The 18,401-nt window shown below is 37.7% G+C and overlaps 2 protein-coding genes and 1 pseudogene across 2 annotated transcripts; all 3 read right to left on the reverse strand.

The window, feature by feature from the left end:
- Window positions 1-661, reverse strand: LOC107299825 (annotated as a pseudogene).
- A 1,018-nt stretch (window positions 662-1,679) lies between these two features.
- On the reverse strand, window positions 1,680-2,645 carry LOC107299827 (olfactory receptor 1019-like). Its single transcript, XM_015829170.2, has one exon. The coding sequence runs from the start codon at window positions 2,637-2,639 to the stop codon at window positions 1,680-1,682; it is 960 nt and encodes a 319-aa protein (XP_015684656.1). The 5' UTR covers window positions 2,640-2,645.
- Window positions 2,646-14,229: 11,584 nt separating this feature from the next.
- LOC107299828 (olfactory receptor 1019-like) lies at window positions 14,230-16,992 on the reverse strand. Its single transcript, XM_015829171.1, has 2 exons — window positions 16,982-16,992; window positions 14,230-15,154 (listed from the first exon to the last, which is right to left on the reverse strand). The coding sequence occupies exon 2, from the start codon at window positions 15,115-15,117 to the stop codon at window positions 14,230-14,232; it is 888 nt and encodes a 295-aa protein (XP_015684657.1). The 5' UTR covers window positions 15,118-15,154; window positions 16,982-16,992.
- Between the last annotated feature and the right edge of the window lie 1,409 nt (window positions 16,993-18,401).

Consider the following 18,401-nt stretch of genomic DNA (forward strand, 5'->3'; position numbering starts at 1 on the left):
TCATGACCAGAACATAAAAGCCCATTTGTCTTGGTTCATTGTATAGCTAGATGAGGGCTGGAGGTACATGAATACTATTGTGCTATGGAATATCTGAAAAGCTGTCAAAGGAGAAGCCCAGGTGAGAAAAGCCTTGTGCTTGCCCTCAACAGAGCACATTCTCTGAATTGTACCCCAAATATAAACATAGGATAGAAGAATCATAGCTATAGTGCTCACTTCAATGAAGTGAACAAAGATAAACAGTACATTATGATTAACGTATTTGTCAGAGCAGGAGATCCTTAAGTGTGGAAATATGTTTTAGAAGAAGTGATCGATAAGATTTGATGTGCAGAATGGTGATCAAAATGTAGAGGAAGAGTCTACTATCATATCCATAAGGCTTATACTGTATACAACAGCAATTATTTGCTGGCATAGTTGTTTTGGATTTTATAGCCGAATAGAGAAATGAATTGCAGATGGCCAATATCTGTCATAGGCCATCAGAGCCAATAAAAGGCATTCTATGTCTACAAGCATGGCATACACAAACAGCTGTAAAACACAGGCACTTTAAGAAATCCTTTCAGTTTCAGCTAATAAATCAAATTTTAGGAGCAATGGCTGAAGAACAGCAAAGATCAACAATGGAGAGGTTTCCTAGAAAGTAATACATGGGTTTGTGAAGTTTGGATTTACTGCACATCAATAGAATTATCCCAACATTCTCTAATACACAGTGACACATACTGAGAGCATAATCATAAAAAGATCAAATCTATCAAAGGAAGGAAAAAGATTTGCATTCTTTTGAGTTCCACCTTTTTTGGCTTCACAATAATCCAGAGCACCAGGGCCACATTTTTATTACATTCATCTAAATGATCATTAAATTTGCATTAAACAAAAATACAAAGTAGGGCAGTGTGTACAGGTATTCTAATCTTTACTTCATTTGCTGAGGTATTGCATATGAGAACTCATATTAATACTTTGTGCTAGTGGTGTGACTGCTTCTACAAAAATTTATCTTGGAATGAATGTTGAAAATATTATGAAAATTTTGAGCTACTGTAGGACGAGTGGAAATTTGCCTGGTTTCAACTTATCTCTCCAGCGTGAGGGCCTGGTGCTTATTAGCTTATTTATAGGTAATTAGGTTTTTTTTGGCAACTATGAATTAACTTTAGCCAGAAGCATTAGATTATTTGTGCTTTTGCCTGCTAGAAGTAACATTTCTTTAGCACCTATTAGAAAGAACTAGAGGGGTCGATTACAAACACTCCCTAGGTTGACCAGAAATGTCTTCTATATAAACTAGTTGACAGGTTGTGGTTCTGACACTTGGCTAAGACACATTACACATGTATTCTTTTTTTCCACTGAATTCCCCCCCTCTTTAAAAAAGGAAATAGAGATTTTTATTAAGTTTTCTATTAAATTTGTCTAGGGCCACATCCTTTAAAAATACATGTATCCCCAATGTGATTTTACCACATCTTCTAGTTCAGACATGTCAAACTCGCGACATCACATGAAGTCATGCAACGTATTGGGACTGTTTTGCCATTGCCAGCAATGGAGTGGGCGCAGCTTCCGTGTGATGCATCTGGCCCACGGGCTGGCAGTTTGACACCCCTGTTCTAGATAAATCTTTTGTATGTCCCTCCCTCTCAAATCGCCACCCTTTCAAGTTATTGTAAAACAAAGATTCTCCCTTTCCAAATCCATATATGGCCAAGAGATTTTGACATAGCATCTTTCACCTCCTTGTTTCTCAGGCTGTAGATCACGGGGTTCAGCATGGGGATCACAACTGTGTAGAACATAGAGGCCCATTTGTCTTGGTCCATGGAATAGCTAGAACTTGGTCGGAAGTACATGAAGAGTATTGTCCCGTGGTATATCCCAACAGCTGTCAAGTGAGAGGCGCAGGTGGAAAATGCTTTGTGCCGGCCCTCAGCAGAGCGCATTCTCAAGATTGTAGCCAAAATGTAAACATAGGATACAAGAATCATTCCAATGCTGCTTGCTTCAACAAAGCCAACAAAGGTAAATAATACAATCTCACTAATATAGATATCAAAGCAGGAGAGTATTAGAAGTGGAGGCTCATCACAGAAGAAGTGATTGATAACATTGGAGCTACAGAAAGATAGCCGGAATGTAGAGGAAGTTTGTATCATTGAATCTATCAGGCCTGTAAAGTACGCAATAGTGATCATTTTCTGGCAGGCCTTTTTGGACATGATGGTTGGATAGAGGAGTGGATTGCAGATGGCCACGTATCTGTCATAGGCCATCACAGCCAACAAAAGGCATTCTGCATCTGCAAGGATAGCAAACAGAAAGAGCTGTGTAACACAGCCACTGTAAGAAATCCTTTTACTTTCACTTAATAAGTCAATCAGCATTTTAGGAGCAATGGTTGAGGCACAGCAGAGATCAACAAAGGAGAGGTTGCCCAGGAAGTAATACATGGGTTTGTGAAGTTGGGGTTTAGTGCAAATCAACAGAATGATCCCCAGATTCCCTAATACAGTGATGACATAAACCAAGAGGAAGACCGTAAAAAGAACCAGCTGCATTTTGGGATTGCCTGTGAATCCTTGAAGAATGAATTCGGTAATGGCAGAACCATTTCCTTTATCCATGATTTCTTGAAGAGATGGATTGGTTCAGGTGATTTGCTGATCATGAAATGTCTGTCTGATCCCATTAGGAAAAAGAAAATGATATTACTTAGAGCTTCACCTGTGTTCCTATCTTCATGCAACAAGAATCTATATTTTTTTCAAGAGGATTGGGACCACACTACTTATACCTAACTCAGCATACAGCATATTTGCTAGGTGGAATTTGTTTATTATGCAAAAATGTAGTCTTTGAGAATATATATAAAATTCTAATATACCTGCTTCATTTTCTATTTCAGTCAAATGAAGGATGCAGATTAATATATTGCTATAATTGATATGTTAATATAAAAGTATGTGTCAAATTTTAATGCATTTATGTCTGCTAGCAGCCATAATTCCCCCTATTCCATCTGTTTGGAAGCTTAGCAAAATATCCTAGAAAGGGGGGTCATTTGAAGGCTCCATATCTCCTATTGTAGGTTCCATTTATCCCAATATTCCCTTTGAATGGTAGATGGTAAATTGGCAGTAATAGAGTACATGAAATTCCCACACTATTCATTTCCCAGTTTTGTTTCTTTGGTTCTAAATTTCAGGTTCCACCAGCCATTAAAAGATTATTGGTTTCCCTTACTTTCAGTGTTCTAACAACATGGAATTTCATGTCCTTTTATGGTGTAATAATAATAATAATAATAATAATAATAATAATAATAATAATAATAATAATAATAATAATAATAATAATAATAATAAAAGTTGGAAGGGACCTTGGAGGTCATCTAGTCCAACCCCCTGCTCAGGCAGGAAACCCTATACCATTTCGGACAAATGGCTGTCCAGTCTCTTCTTAAAAACTTCCAGTGTTGGGGCATTCACCGCTCCTGGAGGCAGGTTGTTCCACTGGTTAATTGTTCTAACTGTCAGGAAGTTTCTCCTTAGTTCTAAGTTGCTTCTCTCCTTGATCAGTTTCCATCCGTTGCTTCTTGTGTTGCCCTCAGGCGCTTTGGAGAATAGCTTGACTCCCTCTTCTTTCTGGCAGCCCCTGAGATATTGGAACACTTTTATCATGTCCCCCCTCGCCCTTCACTTCATTAAACTAGACATACCCAATTCCAGCAATCGTTCCTTATATGTTTTAGCCTCCAGTCCCCTAATCATCTTTGTTGCTCTTCTCTATACACAATAAAACATGTGTTTGCTTTTCCACAATTTTTTCCTCCATATTTCCCAAGTGAGATACCTTTCTGTACCTAAAGTTGTTGTGTTCATAGCTGAACCTCTTTATATGTGGAGCCAAATAATATAGGAGGTAGAGATATTCAATTAACTTACCTTAAAGGTGCTTTTTTGAAAAGGCAACTGGGCTGTTTTTTCCTTGAAGATGTTTTACTTCTCATCCAAGAAACTTTGTCAGTTTTGAATGAATGGGGGGGGGGAATGGAAGGATTAGTTCTGACAGGATAGGTGGATAGGTTACCTTATTCAATTTTAACATAGATGGCCTCTTTTACACCTCTTTCAAACCAATGATTCTCTCTATCCAGAATGTGGATATAGAGAACTATTGTAATAGACAGGATAAGACACCACCTTTCTCCTGTCTACAACACAATCCTTTCAGCAGTTCCAAAAAGATTCCACACCCATTTGCTTTCTGATTCAGGTGACCCTGAGGGCACAGATAAATCCCCAAGAGTCTCAATGTTTGCAGTCATCTGCTAACGACCAGATGACTGCAAACAAATATGATCTTTCCATTCCCCACCTCCATCCTGTCAGATCTGATGAAGCTTGTTGGATGAGAAGTGAAACATTTCTTCCTCAAGAAAAAAAAACACACGTACAGTTGCCTTTTGAAAAAAGCACCTTTGAGATAACCATGGCCTGGATGATTAAGAATCTCCATAGACAATTAACCTGTTTAATAATCTTTGGTTAATCACTCTTTTTTGGTCCAACTCATCTCACAGGATTGTTATTGTGAGGAAAATAGGAGAGGATGGTGTGTTGGATATGTTTGCCACCTTGAGTTATTGGTAAAAATAATAAGGCAATAAATAAATAAATAAATAAATAAATTTTAGGCCAGTATTTCAAAGATATCAATTTGGAATATTAATCAATATTTCAAGATTGGCAATGTCATTTCTAATAGGTGGGAGTGCAACTTTTGCAAAGTGATGTCTCCAAATATTCACTGACATCTCTTCATGATCAATGATATAAAAAAGATAGTGAAAGAGTAGGCACACCAATAAAACCCCCTCTATCAGTTTGGCTAAATATAAAATATCTTGGCTAAGATTATTCTTAATGAAGAACCTCACAATGCCTCCTCTAAAGAGGCAAGGTGAAAAACAGGTCCTACTGATTGTTGTCAAGGAGAAACCTTTAGACATTCTTATAAACCAAGCTGGAGGAAGATAAAATCTTATGCCCTTTCTGAGGAGTAAAGAAATCACACATATTGAAACAGAGAGCAAAATGGATACCCTAGGTATAATGTTCCTTCAAAAGACATAATGTCTGTCATAAATATGTGTTTTTTAATCCACAAAGAATCTTCAAAGATCTCATGATGGAGTTTAGATGGTGTCTGGATGGACTGAAGCCCTGGAGGCTGATCTTCAATTGGGAAACCCTATAGAGCTCCCTTGAACAATTCATCCCATGGACAACAAGGCAGGAAGCATATCTTTTGCATTTTTCATTACAATGGTCCAAGCAATTTCCTGTCATTCTTTGATACATTTTATTAATGTTACTTCTGGTTGATGTCTTAGACTTACATGGATCTTAAATTAGAAAGTTTCAACTTAATTAGATCAGTAAAGCTTAATTAAATTAGTAAGGCTTGGATTGGATATTCAAGAAGAAAGAATTCCTTAAGATGAAGATGAGCCAGTCTTGTTAAAAGAATCTTTCTGATACTAGTCGTTTGATCTCTATTTTAATTTTTTCAGGCTTGCTTTTCATTAAGGGATCCTGCAATGGATGCATTTTGCTCTCTTCTCATCCATCTGCGATTAAGTCTTAAGAAGGATTTAACATCTCAAAAGTACAAACCATTATAAATCCATTGAAACTATGAAATTAAGCTTCTCTCTGACTTTAGTATGGTTTAAAAACTTCTCAGTATATTCATGTATGGATTGTTATTGTTGTTAATATAAACTCAACATTTGTATAAAACTTGTGTAATTAAAACATACCTGGAGTTGAATCAGTGACTTCTTTGCTCTTACAAAACTTGTAAATAGGAGCAGAGATCTTAAATCTTTTTTCATATCACTTGGGATATAGTCCCTTAGGTACTTCAGTACCCCAGATCCTGGAGATAATTGGTTGCATTTTCATGCTATGTTGTGATAGTTTTAATTGGAGACTATGGTTAAGTAAATAATATCTTAAGTCCCAGCTAAAAATCAACAATTCTCAGACCTAGCTGAAGAGCGACTTGAACAATCCAGCCAAAGTTCAGTTCTTTATTTGTAAAAACCATATAGACAGAATCTTGTGAGTCTAAGACTATCCCACTCTAACTCTAACAGATATGAAATTCTTTAATCAATATACCCTGGCATGTTTCCTTTTGTAATTATTTTTGAAAATTCTATGGAATGACTATTCTAATTGTCATTCTCAGTCCTTTATAGCTATAGGCTGTGTAGACTCTTGTCTGACCCCGAACCCACCGAATGTGTTTCCTCACTCTGGGGAAACTGTGGCTTTACTGTGGTTTTTCCATTAAACAAACCCTAACCTTAACTCTAGCCCTAACCCTAAACCTAGATTCATTTCCAATGACAATGGGATTTCCCCTTGTTTTTCTCTGCTGCACACAAAAGAGTCTGAATGAAAAGCTGTTATGTTTTCTTTCCTTTAATAAATTCCTAGAATCTGGCCCTCACACTGTTTTTCACTCCTGACTCCAAAGTGATATAACCTTAACCCTAATCCTAACCCTAGGCCTAACCCTAACCCTATTTTCATTTTCATAATCAATGGGATTTTCCCATGTATTTCACTGCGGGTCACAAATGACTGAGGGAAAAGCTGTTATGTTCTCTTTCCTTTGAGAACTTCCTAAAATCTGGCCCTCACCCACCGTTTTTCAGCCCTGACTTCAAAGTGATCTAACCTTAACCCTAGTTTCATTTACATAGTTAATGGGGTTTTCCAATGTATTTAACTGAAGATCACAAATGAGTCCGAACAAAAAGCTGATATGTTCTCTTTAGTTTGAGAACCTCATAGAATCTAGCCCTGATACCATTTTTTAGCCCTGACTCTAAAGTGATCTAACCCTAACCCTAACCCTAGTTTCATTTTCATTGTCAATGAGATTTTCCAATGTATTTCACTAATGAGTCCGAATGAAAAGCTGTTATGTTCTCTTTCCTTTGAGAATCTTCCAAAATCTAGCCCTCACACCATTTTTCACTCCTGACTCTAAGCTGATGTAATCTTACCCCTACCCCTAACTCTACCCTAATTTAATTTTCATTGTCAATTGAATTTTCCCATGTATTTCAATGCGGCCCACAAAAGAGTACGAATGAAAAGCTGTTAGGTTCTCTTTCCTTTGAGAACGTCCAAGATTTGAGCCCTAACACACTTTTTCACTCGTGACTCCAAATTGATCTTACCCTATCCCTAACCCTAACCCTAGCCCTTACCCTAACCCTAACCCTAACCCTAGTTTCATTTCCAATGACAATGGGATTTCCCCATGTATTTCACTGCTGCGCACAAAAGTGTCTTAACAAAAACCCGTTATGCTCTTTAATCTTTGAGAAGTTCATAGTATCTGGCCCTCACACCGCTTTTCACCCCTGACTCCAAAGTGATTTAACCCTAAACCTTGTTTTATTTTCATAGTCAATTGGATTTTCCCATCTATTTCACTGTGGCTCACTAATGACTCTGAGCGAAAAGCTGATATGTTCTCTCTCCTTTGAGATCATCTTCGAATTTAGCCCTCACACCATTTTTCAGCCTTGACTCTAAAATGATCTAACCCTAACCCTAACCCCAGCCCTTACCCTAACCCTAGTTTCATTTTCATATTTAATGAGATTTTCCCATGTATTTCACCGCAGCTCACAAATGAGTCGGAAGAAAAGCTGTTATTTTCTCTTTCCTTTGAGAACCTACTAGAATCTAGTGCTGAAACCATTTTTCAGCTGACTCTAAATTGATCTAACCCTAACCCTAACTGGAATTTTCCTCCAAAGGGATTTCCCCCTGTATTTTACCAGGAAACATAGATAGGGCAGCCTAGAAAAGTCAGTGTCTTCCTAACCATACCCAAGCACTCTGAATTTGTTGGCAATGTCCATTTTGCTCTCCGAGTTCATGGGGACCTAATCCTAACTCTAAGTGGAATTTTCCTCCAATGGGATTTTCCCATGTATTTTACCAGGAAACACAGATAGGGCAGGCTAGAAAAGTAAGTGTCTTCCTAACCATACCCAAGCACTCCGAGTTTGCTGGCGATGTCCATTTTGCTCTCCAAGTTCATGCCGTCTTAACCCTAACCCTAAGTGGAATTTTCCTCCAATGGGATTTCCCCCTGTATTTTACCAGGAAACATAGATAGGCCTGCATAGAAATGTCAGTGCCCTACTAACCATACCCAAGCACTCCGAATTTGATGGTGATATCCATTTTGCCCTCCGGGTTCATGGGGACCTAACCCTAACCTGAAGTGGAATTTTCCTCAAATCGGACTTTCCCATGTATTTTACCAGGAAACATAGATAAACCAGCCTAGAAAAGTCAGTGCCATCCTCATCATACCCAAGCACTCCAAATTGGTTGGCGATATCCATTTTGCTCTCCGAGATCATGGGGACCTAACCCTAACCCTAAGTGGAATTTTCCTCCAATGGGATTTCCCCATGTATTTTACCAGGAAACATAGGGCAGCCTAGAAATGTCAGTGCCCTCCTAACCATACCGAAGCACTCCGAAGTTGGTGGCGATGTCCATTTTGCTCTCTGAGTTCATGGGGACCTAACCCTAACCCTAACTGGAATTTTCCTCCAATGGGATTTCCCCCTGTATTTTACCAGGAAACATAGATAGGGTAGCCTAGAAAAGTCAGTGCCCTCCTAACCATAACCAAGCACTCCGAATTTGTTGGCGATATCCATTTTGCTCTCTGAATTTATGGGGACCTAACCCTAACCGTAAGTGGAATTTTCCTCCAATGGGATTTCCCCCTGTATTTTACCAGGAAACATAGATAGGGTAGCCTAGAAAAGTCAGTGCCCTCCTAACCATAACCAAGCACTCCGAATTTGTTGGCGATATCCATTTTGCTCTCTGAATTTATGGGGACCTAACCCTAACCGTAAGTGGAATTTTCCTCCAATGGGATTTTCCCATGTATTTCACCAGGAAACATAGATAAGCCATCCTAGAAAGGTCAGTGCCATCCTCACCATACCCAAGCACTCCAAATTTGTTGGCAATGTCTATTTTGCTCTCCGAGTTCATGGGGACCTAACCCTAACCTGAAGTGGAATTTTCCTCCAATGGGATTTTCCCATGTATTTTACCAGGAAAGCTAGATAGGGCAGCCTAGAAATGTCAGTGCCCTTCTAACCATCTCCAAGCCCTCCGAATCTGTTGGCAATGTCCAAGAGTGGGCACCCCACTATACACTTCCCTCCATGTAGATTCAATTCCATTGAGGACCAGATGCTGAGTACAGCCAGTCAGTCACCTATGAATCCATCTGTTGGTGATGCTGTCTAACCCACATTTTTCTATCTTATCAAGTAGTAAGTTGTGATCTACTTTATCAAATGCCTTACTGTAGTCCAAGTAAATTATATCCACAGCCTTTCTCTGGTCCAATAATTTCGTCACTTGGTCAAAGAATGCAATCAGATTTGTATGGCATGATCTGTTTTTGACAAACCCATGTTGGCTTTTAGTAATGACTTTGTTTGCCTCTAGGTATTCGCTGATTCATTGTTTGATTATCTTTTCCAGAATCTTCCCAGGTATTGAGGTCAGGCTGATAGGTCTTTAATTTCCCGGATCCATTTTTTTCCTTTTTCGAAAATGGGAATTACATCAGCTTTTTTCCAATCCTCTGGTAGTTCCCCAGTGCTCCAGGATCTTAGAAAAATATTGTTAAGTGGTTCTGAGATCACATCTGCCAGTTCCTTGAGTACCTTGGGATGTAATCCTTCTGGTTTTGGTGATTTGAACTCGTGTAAGCTGGACAGGTGCTAACTTACCATTTTCTTGCCTATCATAACTTGTGTTTCTATTCTGTTTTTTATGGCACTGTTTTTGATAGGTTGGACTGTTTTTTCCCTTTGTGTAAATACATATGCAAAAAACGAGTCAAATAGTTCTGCTTTCTCCTCAGTGCTTTTTTTGTAAAAAAAAAAAAAAAAGGTGCAGGAACTCACACATGTCATATAACCCGTCTTGCCTACCCTACAAGGTTCCATCCAAAAAAGGTGCCGGAATTCCGTTCTGGGCATTCTATGACAAAAAAGCCCTGTTTCTCCCTGTTGCTTGTCATCTTCTTGCCACTTTCCCCCACTAATGGACCAATCATTTCCTTCACTTTTGTCTTGTTTTTTACATGTTGAAAGAAGCTTTTTTTGTTTTGTTTTGTTATTTTTGACTTTGGTCACAAGCCTTAGTTCATTTTGAGCCTTAGCTTTCCTCACTTATATTTGCAGGCTTGGGCTATTTGCTGATATTCTGCTTTAGTTATGTGCCCCTCTTTCCACTTTTTATACTTGTCCTTTTTATCTTTCAATTTATCAGAGAGTTTTTTTTATGCGGCCATGCTGGTTTCTTTTGACAGCTGTTAGTTTTCTTCTTTGTTGCTATTGTGCTAGAATGGGCTTTTATTATCTCACTTTTCAACATTTCCCAAGCTTCTTCAGTTGTTTCCCTGTGAGGATTCTCATCCATGGAATCCTTCCCAAGCTTTCTCTAAGTTTATTGAAATTAGCTCTCTTAAAGTCCAAGACTCTAATTTGACTGTGTTCTAATTTGTGCTTCCATAATATTGAATTCCAATATTGCACGATCACTTCCCCCCAAGGTTCCTGGGGCTTCAACACCTTCTATCATTTCTTCTGTCATTTCCCATGTATTTCACTGCGACCCACAAAAGAGTCCGAACGAAAAGCTGTTATGTTCTCTTTCCTTTGAGAACCTCCTAGAATCTAGCCATCACACCATTTTTCAGCCCTTATTCTGAAGTGATCTAACCCTAACTCTAACCCTAGCTCTAACTCTAGGTTCATTTTCATTGTCAATGGGAGTTTGCCATGTATTTCACTGCTGCCCACAAACAAGCCAGAACGAATAGCTTTATGTTCTCTTTCCTTTGAGAACCTCCCAGAATCTACTGGCCATTACACAATTTTTCAGCTCTGACTCTAAAGTGATCTAACCCTAACCCTAGTTTCATTTTCACTGTCAATGAGATGATGATGATGATGATGATGATGATGATGATGATAATAATAATAATAATAATAATAATAATAATAATAATAATAATAATAATAATAATAATAATAATAATAGTAGTAGTAGTAGTAGTAGAGTTGGAAGGGACCTTGGAGGTCATCTAGTCCAACCCCCTGCTCAGGCAGGAAACCTTATACCATTTTGGACAAATGGCTGTCCAGCCTCTTCTTAAAAACTTCCAGTGTTGGAGCATTCACCACTTCTGGAGGCAGGTTGTTCCACTGGTTAATTGTTCTAACTGTCAGGAAGTTTCTCCTTAGTTCTAGGTTGCTTCTCTCCTTGCTTAGTTTCCACCCATTGCTTCTTGTCCTGCCTTCAGGCACCTTGGAGAATAGCTTGACTCCCTCTTCTTTGTGGCAGCCCCTGAGATATTGGAACACTGCTATCATGTCCCCCCCTTGTCCTTCTCTTCATTAAACTAGACATACCCACTTCCAGCAGCCGTTCCTTATATGTTTTAGCCTCCAGTCCCCTAATCATCTTTGTTGTTCTTCTCTGTACTCTTTCTAGAGTCTCAACATCTTTTTTACATCGCGGTGACCAAAACTGGATGCAGTATTCCAGTATAGATTTTGCCATGTATTTCACTGCAGCCCACAAAAGATTCCGATCGAAAAGCAGTTATTTTCTCTATCCTTTGAGAACCTCCTAGAATCTATTCCTCACACCATTTTTCAGCCCTGACTTCCAACTGAACTAACCTTAACTCTAATCCTAGCTCTAATCCTAGTTTCGTTTTCATCCCTAAAGAGTTTTTCCAATGTATTTCACTGCTGTCTACAAGAGTCCAAAAGAAGAGCTCTTATGTTCTCTTTCCTTTGAGAGCCTCCTAGAATCTAGACCTACTGTAACACCATTTTTCACTCGTGACTTTAAAGTGAAGTAACCTAATTCTAACCGTAGTTCTAACCCTAAGTGTAGTTTCATTTTCATAGTGAATGGGATTCTCCCATGTATTTCACTGCCGGTCACAAAAGAGTCCGAACCATATGTAGGGGTGTGTATAGACCCACACCCCTACATATACATAGCAAATAAATATTAAATATTGTCCCTCTTGAATATATAATGGAAGGAGGAAGCGTGAGAGTTCACAAGGTTAATGCTGTATGGAATGAAAGTATGGCTGAATCTGGATGTTCTGCTATGGATACCATGAAGCCTCCTCCTCCCAGAAGGTAACAAGGAAAACAGGTTGTGAAGAGGATGTGTAGTGTCCCAGATAATCTTACGGACCTTGCTCAAGCAACGCTTCTGTGCTATGTCCTGTATGGGAGGGAGGGAACAGCCAATGATCTTTTTGGCCATTCTCACCACTCTCTTCACCGCCTTCCTGTCTGAAGCAGTGATGCTTTCAAACCAGACTGTGAGCCTAAATGGAATTTTCCTCCAATGGGATTTTCCCATGTATTTTACCAGGAAACATAGATAGGGCAGCCTAGAAAAGTCAGTGCCCTCCTAACCATACCCAAGCACTCCGAATTTCTTGGCGATGTCCATTTTGCTCTCCGAGTTCATGGGGACCTAACCCTAACCCTAAGTGGAATTTTCCTCCAATGGGATTTTCCCATGTATTTTACCAGTAAACATAGATAGGGCAGCCTAGAAAAGTCAGAAGGTAACAAGGAAAACAGGTCATGAAGAGGATGTGTAGTGTCCCAGATAATCTTATGGACCCTGCTCAAGCAACGCTTCTGTGCTATGTCCTGAATGGGACGGAGGGAACAGCCAATGATCTTTTCGGCCATTCTCACCACTCTCTGCACCGCCTTCCTGTCTGAAGCAGTGATGCTTCCAAACCAGACTGTGATGCTGTATGACAGATGCTCTCGATTGTCCCCCTGTAGAAAGTGGTCAGGACAGGGGAAGGAAGATGTGCTTTTCTCATGCGACGCAGAAAATACAGACACTGCTGTCCCCGCTTCATCAGTTTCTCACTGTTGAGCGACCAAGCCAGCCTACTCGTTAGCTGCACACCCAGGAATTTGATGCAATTGATGGCAATCAATTACATAATTTATAGAAGTAGTTTCATTGATTTTCCCTAAAAGCTCTTATTACTGAAAGATCATCAGTTCTGGTGTTATGAAAAAGAGCAAAACATGTTTCTCTGCCAAGGTTTTCAAAACACTTTTGTGACCCTGTCCCCTTGTTTTCTTTTTCCAATGTAAAATGCTCCAATCTTTCTTGTTGGCTTGAATACTTAATATGTATTTTTCCTATCTGTTTCTCAGTTTTTTAATATAGCCCTATCAATTTCTGCAATTTATAGTGTGCTATAGGAATTTTATAGAAATCACTTCATTATTCCAGCTCAGGATTTCTTATGCTTTGGGAATTACAAAAAATATCCTAAATGAAGGGGGAGAAACTCAGATTTTTTTAAATATTTGATTTTATTTATTTTGAGTGGATACATCTTAATGCAACTCTTCAGATCAGTATCCCTCCATATATGTTGGACTCCAAATCCCATACCTCCTAATCAATATTGCCTTAGATTGGACAAGGCTAATTGAACATGTAGTCCTTTTTTCCACAGAAAGTATATGGGTATTTTAAACATAAAGATGAAAATTGTGGTTAAATATAAAATCTGATTGAAATATTTGGTTTATTACATGTTAAACTACTTGCAATGTGATACATTCAGAACTAATAACAACTTTTAATTTATGTGTATTGAACTCTGTATGCCGATATAGACTTTCAGCCTTGGGCTTTCCACAATTAAAAATTATACAGGATTTTAATCCTGTGATTCATACAGTTAATCATCTTGGTTTATGAAACTAGCAACTCTCATTTCTTGGACTCTTGCCATGCTACCATTGTTTGTGGCTAAAGAGCCTGGGAAGTGGCTAAGAGCTGGAAGTACAAAGTTTATCTGATTAAACTGAAAAAATGGTGTTCAACAGGATTGAGATTGTTGTTAGTTAAGTCTACTATGTTAAATAAGTTGTGATTATTATTGAGATAATATTTAGAAGCATAAAAACATTACGTCAAAATGTATTTCTTTTACCCAGTGATGTTATTCCTCTTTAGGTCAGAAGCTATTACTGAATGAAGCTGTCCCTTACATTTATTTGGGTTTCCTGCCTTTAAAAGTCCATACATTGCCCACTGATTTTGTCAGAGCATCTTTCACCTCCTTGTTCCTCAGGCTGTAGATCAAAGGATTGAGCATGGGGATCACGACTGTGTAGAACATAGAGGCCCATTTGTCTTGGTCCATGGAATAGCTGGAGGTGGGCCGAATGTACATGAAGACTATGGTCCCGTGGAATATCCCAACAGCTGTCAGGTGAGAAGCACAGGTGGAAAATGCCTTGCGCCTACCCTCAGCCGAGTGCATTCTTAAGATTGTAACCACAATATAAACATAGGATATAAGACTCATACAAATGCTGCATGCTTCAATGAAGCCATCAATGATAAGTAGCACAAGCTCATTAACATAGGTGTCAGAACAGGAGAGTACAAACAGTGGAGGCATATCACAGAAGAAATGATTAATAAGATTTGACCTGCAGAATGTGAGTAGGAATGTAGAGGAAGTGTATATTATTGTATCCATGAAGCCTATGCAATATGCAAAAGCAATCAGTTGTTGGCAGAGCGTTTTGGACATTTTAGCTGAATAGAGAAGTGGATTACAGATAGCCACATACCTGTCATAGGCCATCACAGCCAACAAAACACACTCTATGTCTACAAAAAACACATAGAAAAAGAGCTGTGTAGCACAGGCATTGTAAGAAATCCTTTTAGTTTCACTTAATAAATCAATCAGCATTCTAGGAGCAATGGTTGAGGAACAGCAGAGATCAACAAAGGAAAGGTTGCCCAGGAAGTAATACATGGGTTTGTGAAGTTGGGTACTAGTGCATATCAATAGAATCATCCCAACATTCCCTAACACAGCAATGACATAAATTGAGAGGAAGATAAAAAAAAGAACAAGCTGCATTTTGGGATTGTCTGTGAATCCCTGAAGAATGAATTCAGTAATGACAGAATCATTTCCTTTATCCATGATCTTTCACAATGGGTGCTGGGTTCAGAACATTAGCTGAATCTGAAATGTCTTTTTTTTAATCTATCAAAGGAAGGAAAGAAGATTTGCTTTCTTTAGCGTTCCATCTAACTTGACTTCTCTATAAAAAAATAACCATGAGGACATTTCCACTTTATTCATCTAAATCAGGCATGTCCAACCCATGGCCCAGGGACCACATGTGGCCCTGGACAGCTAGTAATGCAGCACCACAACCCCCCCCCAAAATAAAGGAGATTTGTTATTTATATAGATTAACTATATTATACATTTTGAATGTGGCACAAGACAAATCCTCTTCACTCAGTGTGGACACGCCTGATCTAAATTTGCATTAAAAAAAATACAAAGCAGGGCAGCTATTCTAATATTTATTTCATTTGCTGAGGCATTGTATGTGAGAATTCATATTAATACTCTGTGCTAGTTGTGTGACTATTATTATAAAAAATCTATGATGGAATGAATGTTACAAATATTATATAAATTTTGAGTTGCTGGTAGACCTTCTTTCCTTTTCTTTCTTGAGAAGCCTCTGAATTAAAAAATAAATAAAATAAAATCACCTGCTTTCAGGGTACTGGTAGATTCCAAACACTGTCATATTTCTTGTTTCACTTAATGCATTTGACTGTTCATATTTTGTAGATTATGAGTTTTAAAAACTATTTTCATTGAATACCATTGCTATCCTTCTGATTCTGGGGTGTCTTTTGCATACGTTGAAAGCATTACTGATTTTTATATGGTCTCAAATATGGACAGAAATAATTTCATCTGAAAACATCTAAGTTGAGTACAATAACCTCATCAGATGTAGTTGTCTATATATTAATTCTTTCTTACAAAAGTAACCTACAAATATTTTAATATACAGATTACTAGAGTCTCTTATTTGAAGTCCTTCATTCTGGCTCAAATCCAGAGGCAAATAAGAGGTTTTACTAATTTATGTACTAAAATATTTGTAGGTCAGTTTCATTCATGAGACCTGTACGGCAGCATCCAAAATTAACAGAACCATTTAGATAATTGTAAAAGGGGAGCTGCCTACATCTCCTGCTTAAAAGGTAAGAAGAACAATGAATTAACTGGCTGAGATACTAAACGATCTCATGATAGTTTAGTAATTCTAAACAGATGTCATAGAAAAATCTCCAGTTAGAAAGTGGGAATAACCTGTCACCATTTGGGGGGGGGGGGAAGTGTCTCCTTTTTTTCCTCCCAACTTGTGAAAGATAAAACAAGAAGCACAAGACCATTGCAACTGTGAGAGTTCCTTTTGCTTTTCAAAGACTAGATACACCACAGCATAGAAGAGAACTGTACACAATGTTCCACTGCAGCACACACCTCACTTTATCTCTCTAACATAGGGTCCTGTATATCCCCCCTTCATCATGGCACTCTTTGTTGAAGGGATCTTTACAATTGATTCATCTCTTTCTTTTTCTCTTATATTACTAGAAAATAATCCTTTTCAGCACAGTATAGCAGAATACATCTTTTAATATTCAATAAGTTGTTGTTTTAGTATCTTAACATGAGTTCAGAAGAAATCTTGATCTTAATGGTTCAGTCCAGGATTCTCAAACTTTGCAGAACCACAAATGCACATTGTGGATAGTATCTGTGATATACAGATTAAAATTCTGTTATTAAAAGTAGGTTCTGTATTTAGTTCTTCCCAACTTTGACATCAATGAAATCATTAGTTTTATTCATGGGGTGGTGACAAACAAATTTGAGAACTATTGCATTAATCATTAATTCATATCTTAAAAATGAATAGTTTGCTCTGGTTTTTAAGGCATGGGTTGAAAAAGTGGGACATGAATATACTGTGCTAAGATCAATGGAAGAACAGTTTGGCATCTCTTGTATTTTTATGAATCTAAATTATAATTAATGTAAATTGTTATTTATAGCAATTGCATTTTTTAGAAAGAAATTGGGAGGGTTGTTATTGTGGGGAAAATAGTAAGAAGAATGAGCATTAAGTATGTTCACTATCTTGATTAATTTATAAAAATAATAAAGGCAAGATAAAAATACATACATATATACATACATACATATAATATCTATATTATACCGTACTGGGCTATACTATAGTTTATATTATAGACACATATATTTATAACTTCAGTAATCAAGTTATTCTGGGAACAATGTGAATTAGAACCATGTCAGCATATGAAATCCACATAAATGGCTATGGCTTATATGTATGAAAACTGCAAAGGCAAGATATGAAAGTTTGCCTTTAGCTCCAGTACATGTACTAAAAATCCTTCTCAGAGTTAACAAACATACCTGAAGTTGATGGAGTTTTCTTTCTTACAGAGTCTGTAAGTAGGCAAAAAGATCTTATATGTCTTTTGAGACCATCTGGGATATGATCCCTGATGGACTTCAATATACCGGTTGGATACAAACACTTTAAGTACCAATAATTAACTTTCTTGCTTTGTTGTGATTTATTTTTTTAATTGCAGGTTAGTTGCAAGTGAACAACATATAGGGCATTGTTTTTTTCTGAAAGTTGTATTGTTAAATTAAAATCACTAGTTCTAAAGTTTTGTCTCTTTTTTCCCCCCAGTGGTAATGGCCAGTTGGTCAGTCAGTGTCAGGATTCCTATCAAAATGGAGCAGTCTGCAATCTTATTCCTGATGGAAGATTACCATACACAAATTGTCCTCTTTTTATCTTTCTCAAGAAAACAGTAACAGATGAAGAAGGTCATCTGCATTACCACTTTATAAAAAATGCACTTCTTTCAGAATGGGAAAAAATAAAAGCGAAAATTTATGTTAAGATACCTGGATAGCTTTCAACAATGGACGCATTTGCTTACCCAAATTTAATTAATTATGACAAAGTTGTGACTTATAAAGATATTTTGGACAATGAAGAAAAATTGAAAGACAGACAAGGCCTACAAGAACAAGGTATTGATCTATCATGGTGGCCATATCTGCAAATCCAAACAAGATATGAAAAAGATATTAAAACAATGGGATTTTATAAAGAATAGACAGAATTTGACCAGATACTGTTAAAAACAGATGAAAAGTTGATTAAGAAACTTTATAAATATCTGTTAAGTTTAAAGATGGAGGAAGAACAAGTAAAAGAAACAATGATAACATGGGCAAAGAACTTTGGATATAATATTGAATTAGAAAATTGGCAA

This window comes from Protobothrops mucrosquamatus, unplaced genomic scaffold (genome assembly GCF_001527695.2).
Source record: "Protobothrops mucrosquamatus isolate PMUCROS unplaced genomic scaffold, P.Mucros_1.0 scaffold5539, whole genome shotgun sequence".
Taxonomy (NCBI): domain Eukaryota; kingdom Metazoa; phylum Chordata; class Lepidosauria; order Squamata; family Viperidae; genus Protobothrops; species Protobothrops mucrosquamatus.

Coding starts and splice junctions, on each gene's coding strand:
- LOC107299827 (XM_015829170.2), bottom strand. CDS start 2,639: ATGGATAAAGGAAATGGTTCTGCCATTACCGAATTCATTCTTCAAGGA.
- LOC107299828 (XM_015829171.1), bottom strand. CDS start 15,117: ATGCAGCTTGTTCTTTTTTTTATCTTCCTCTCAATTTATGTCATTGCT.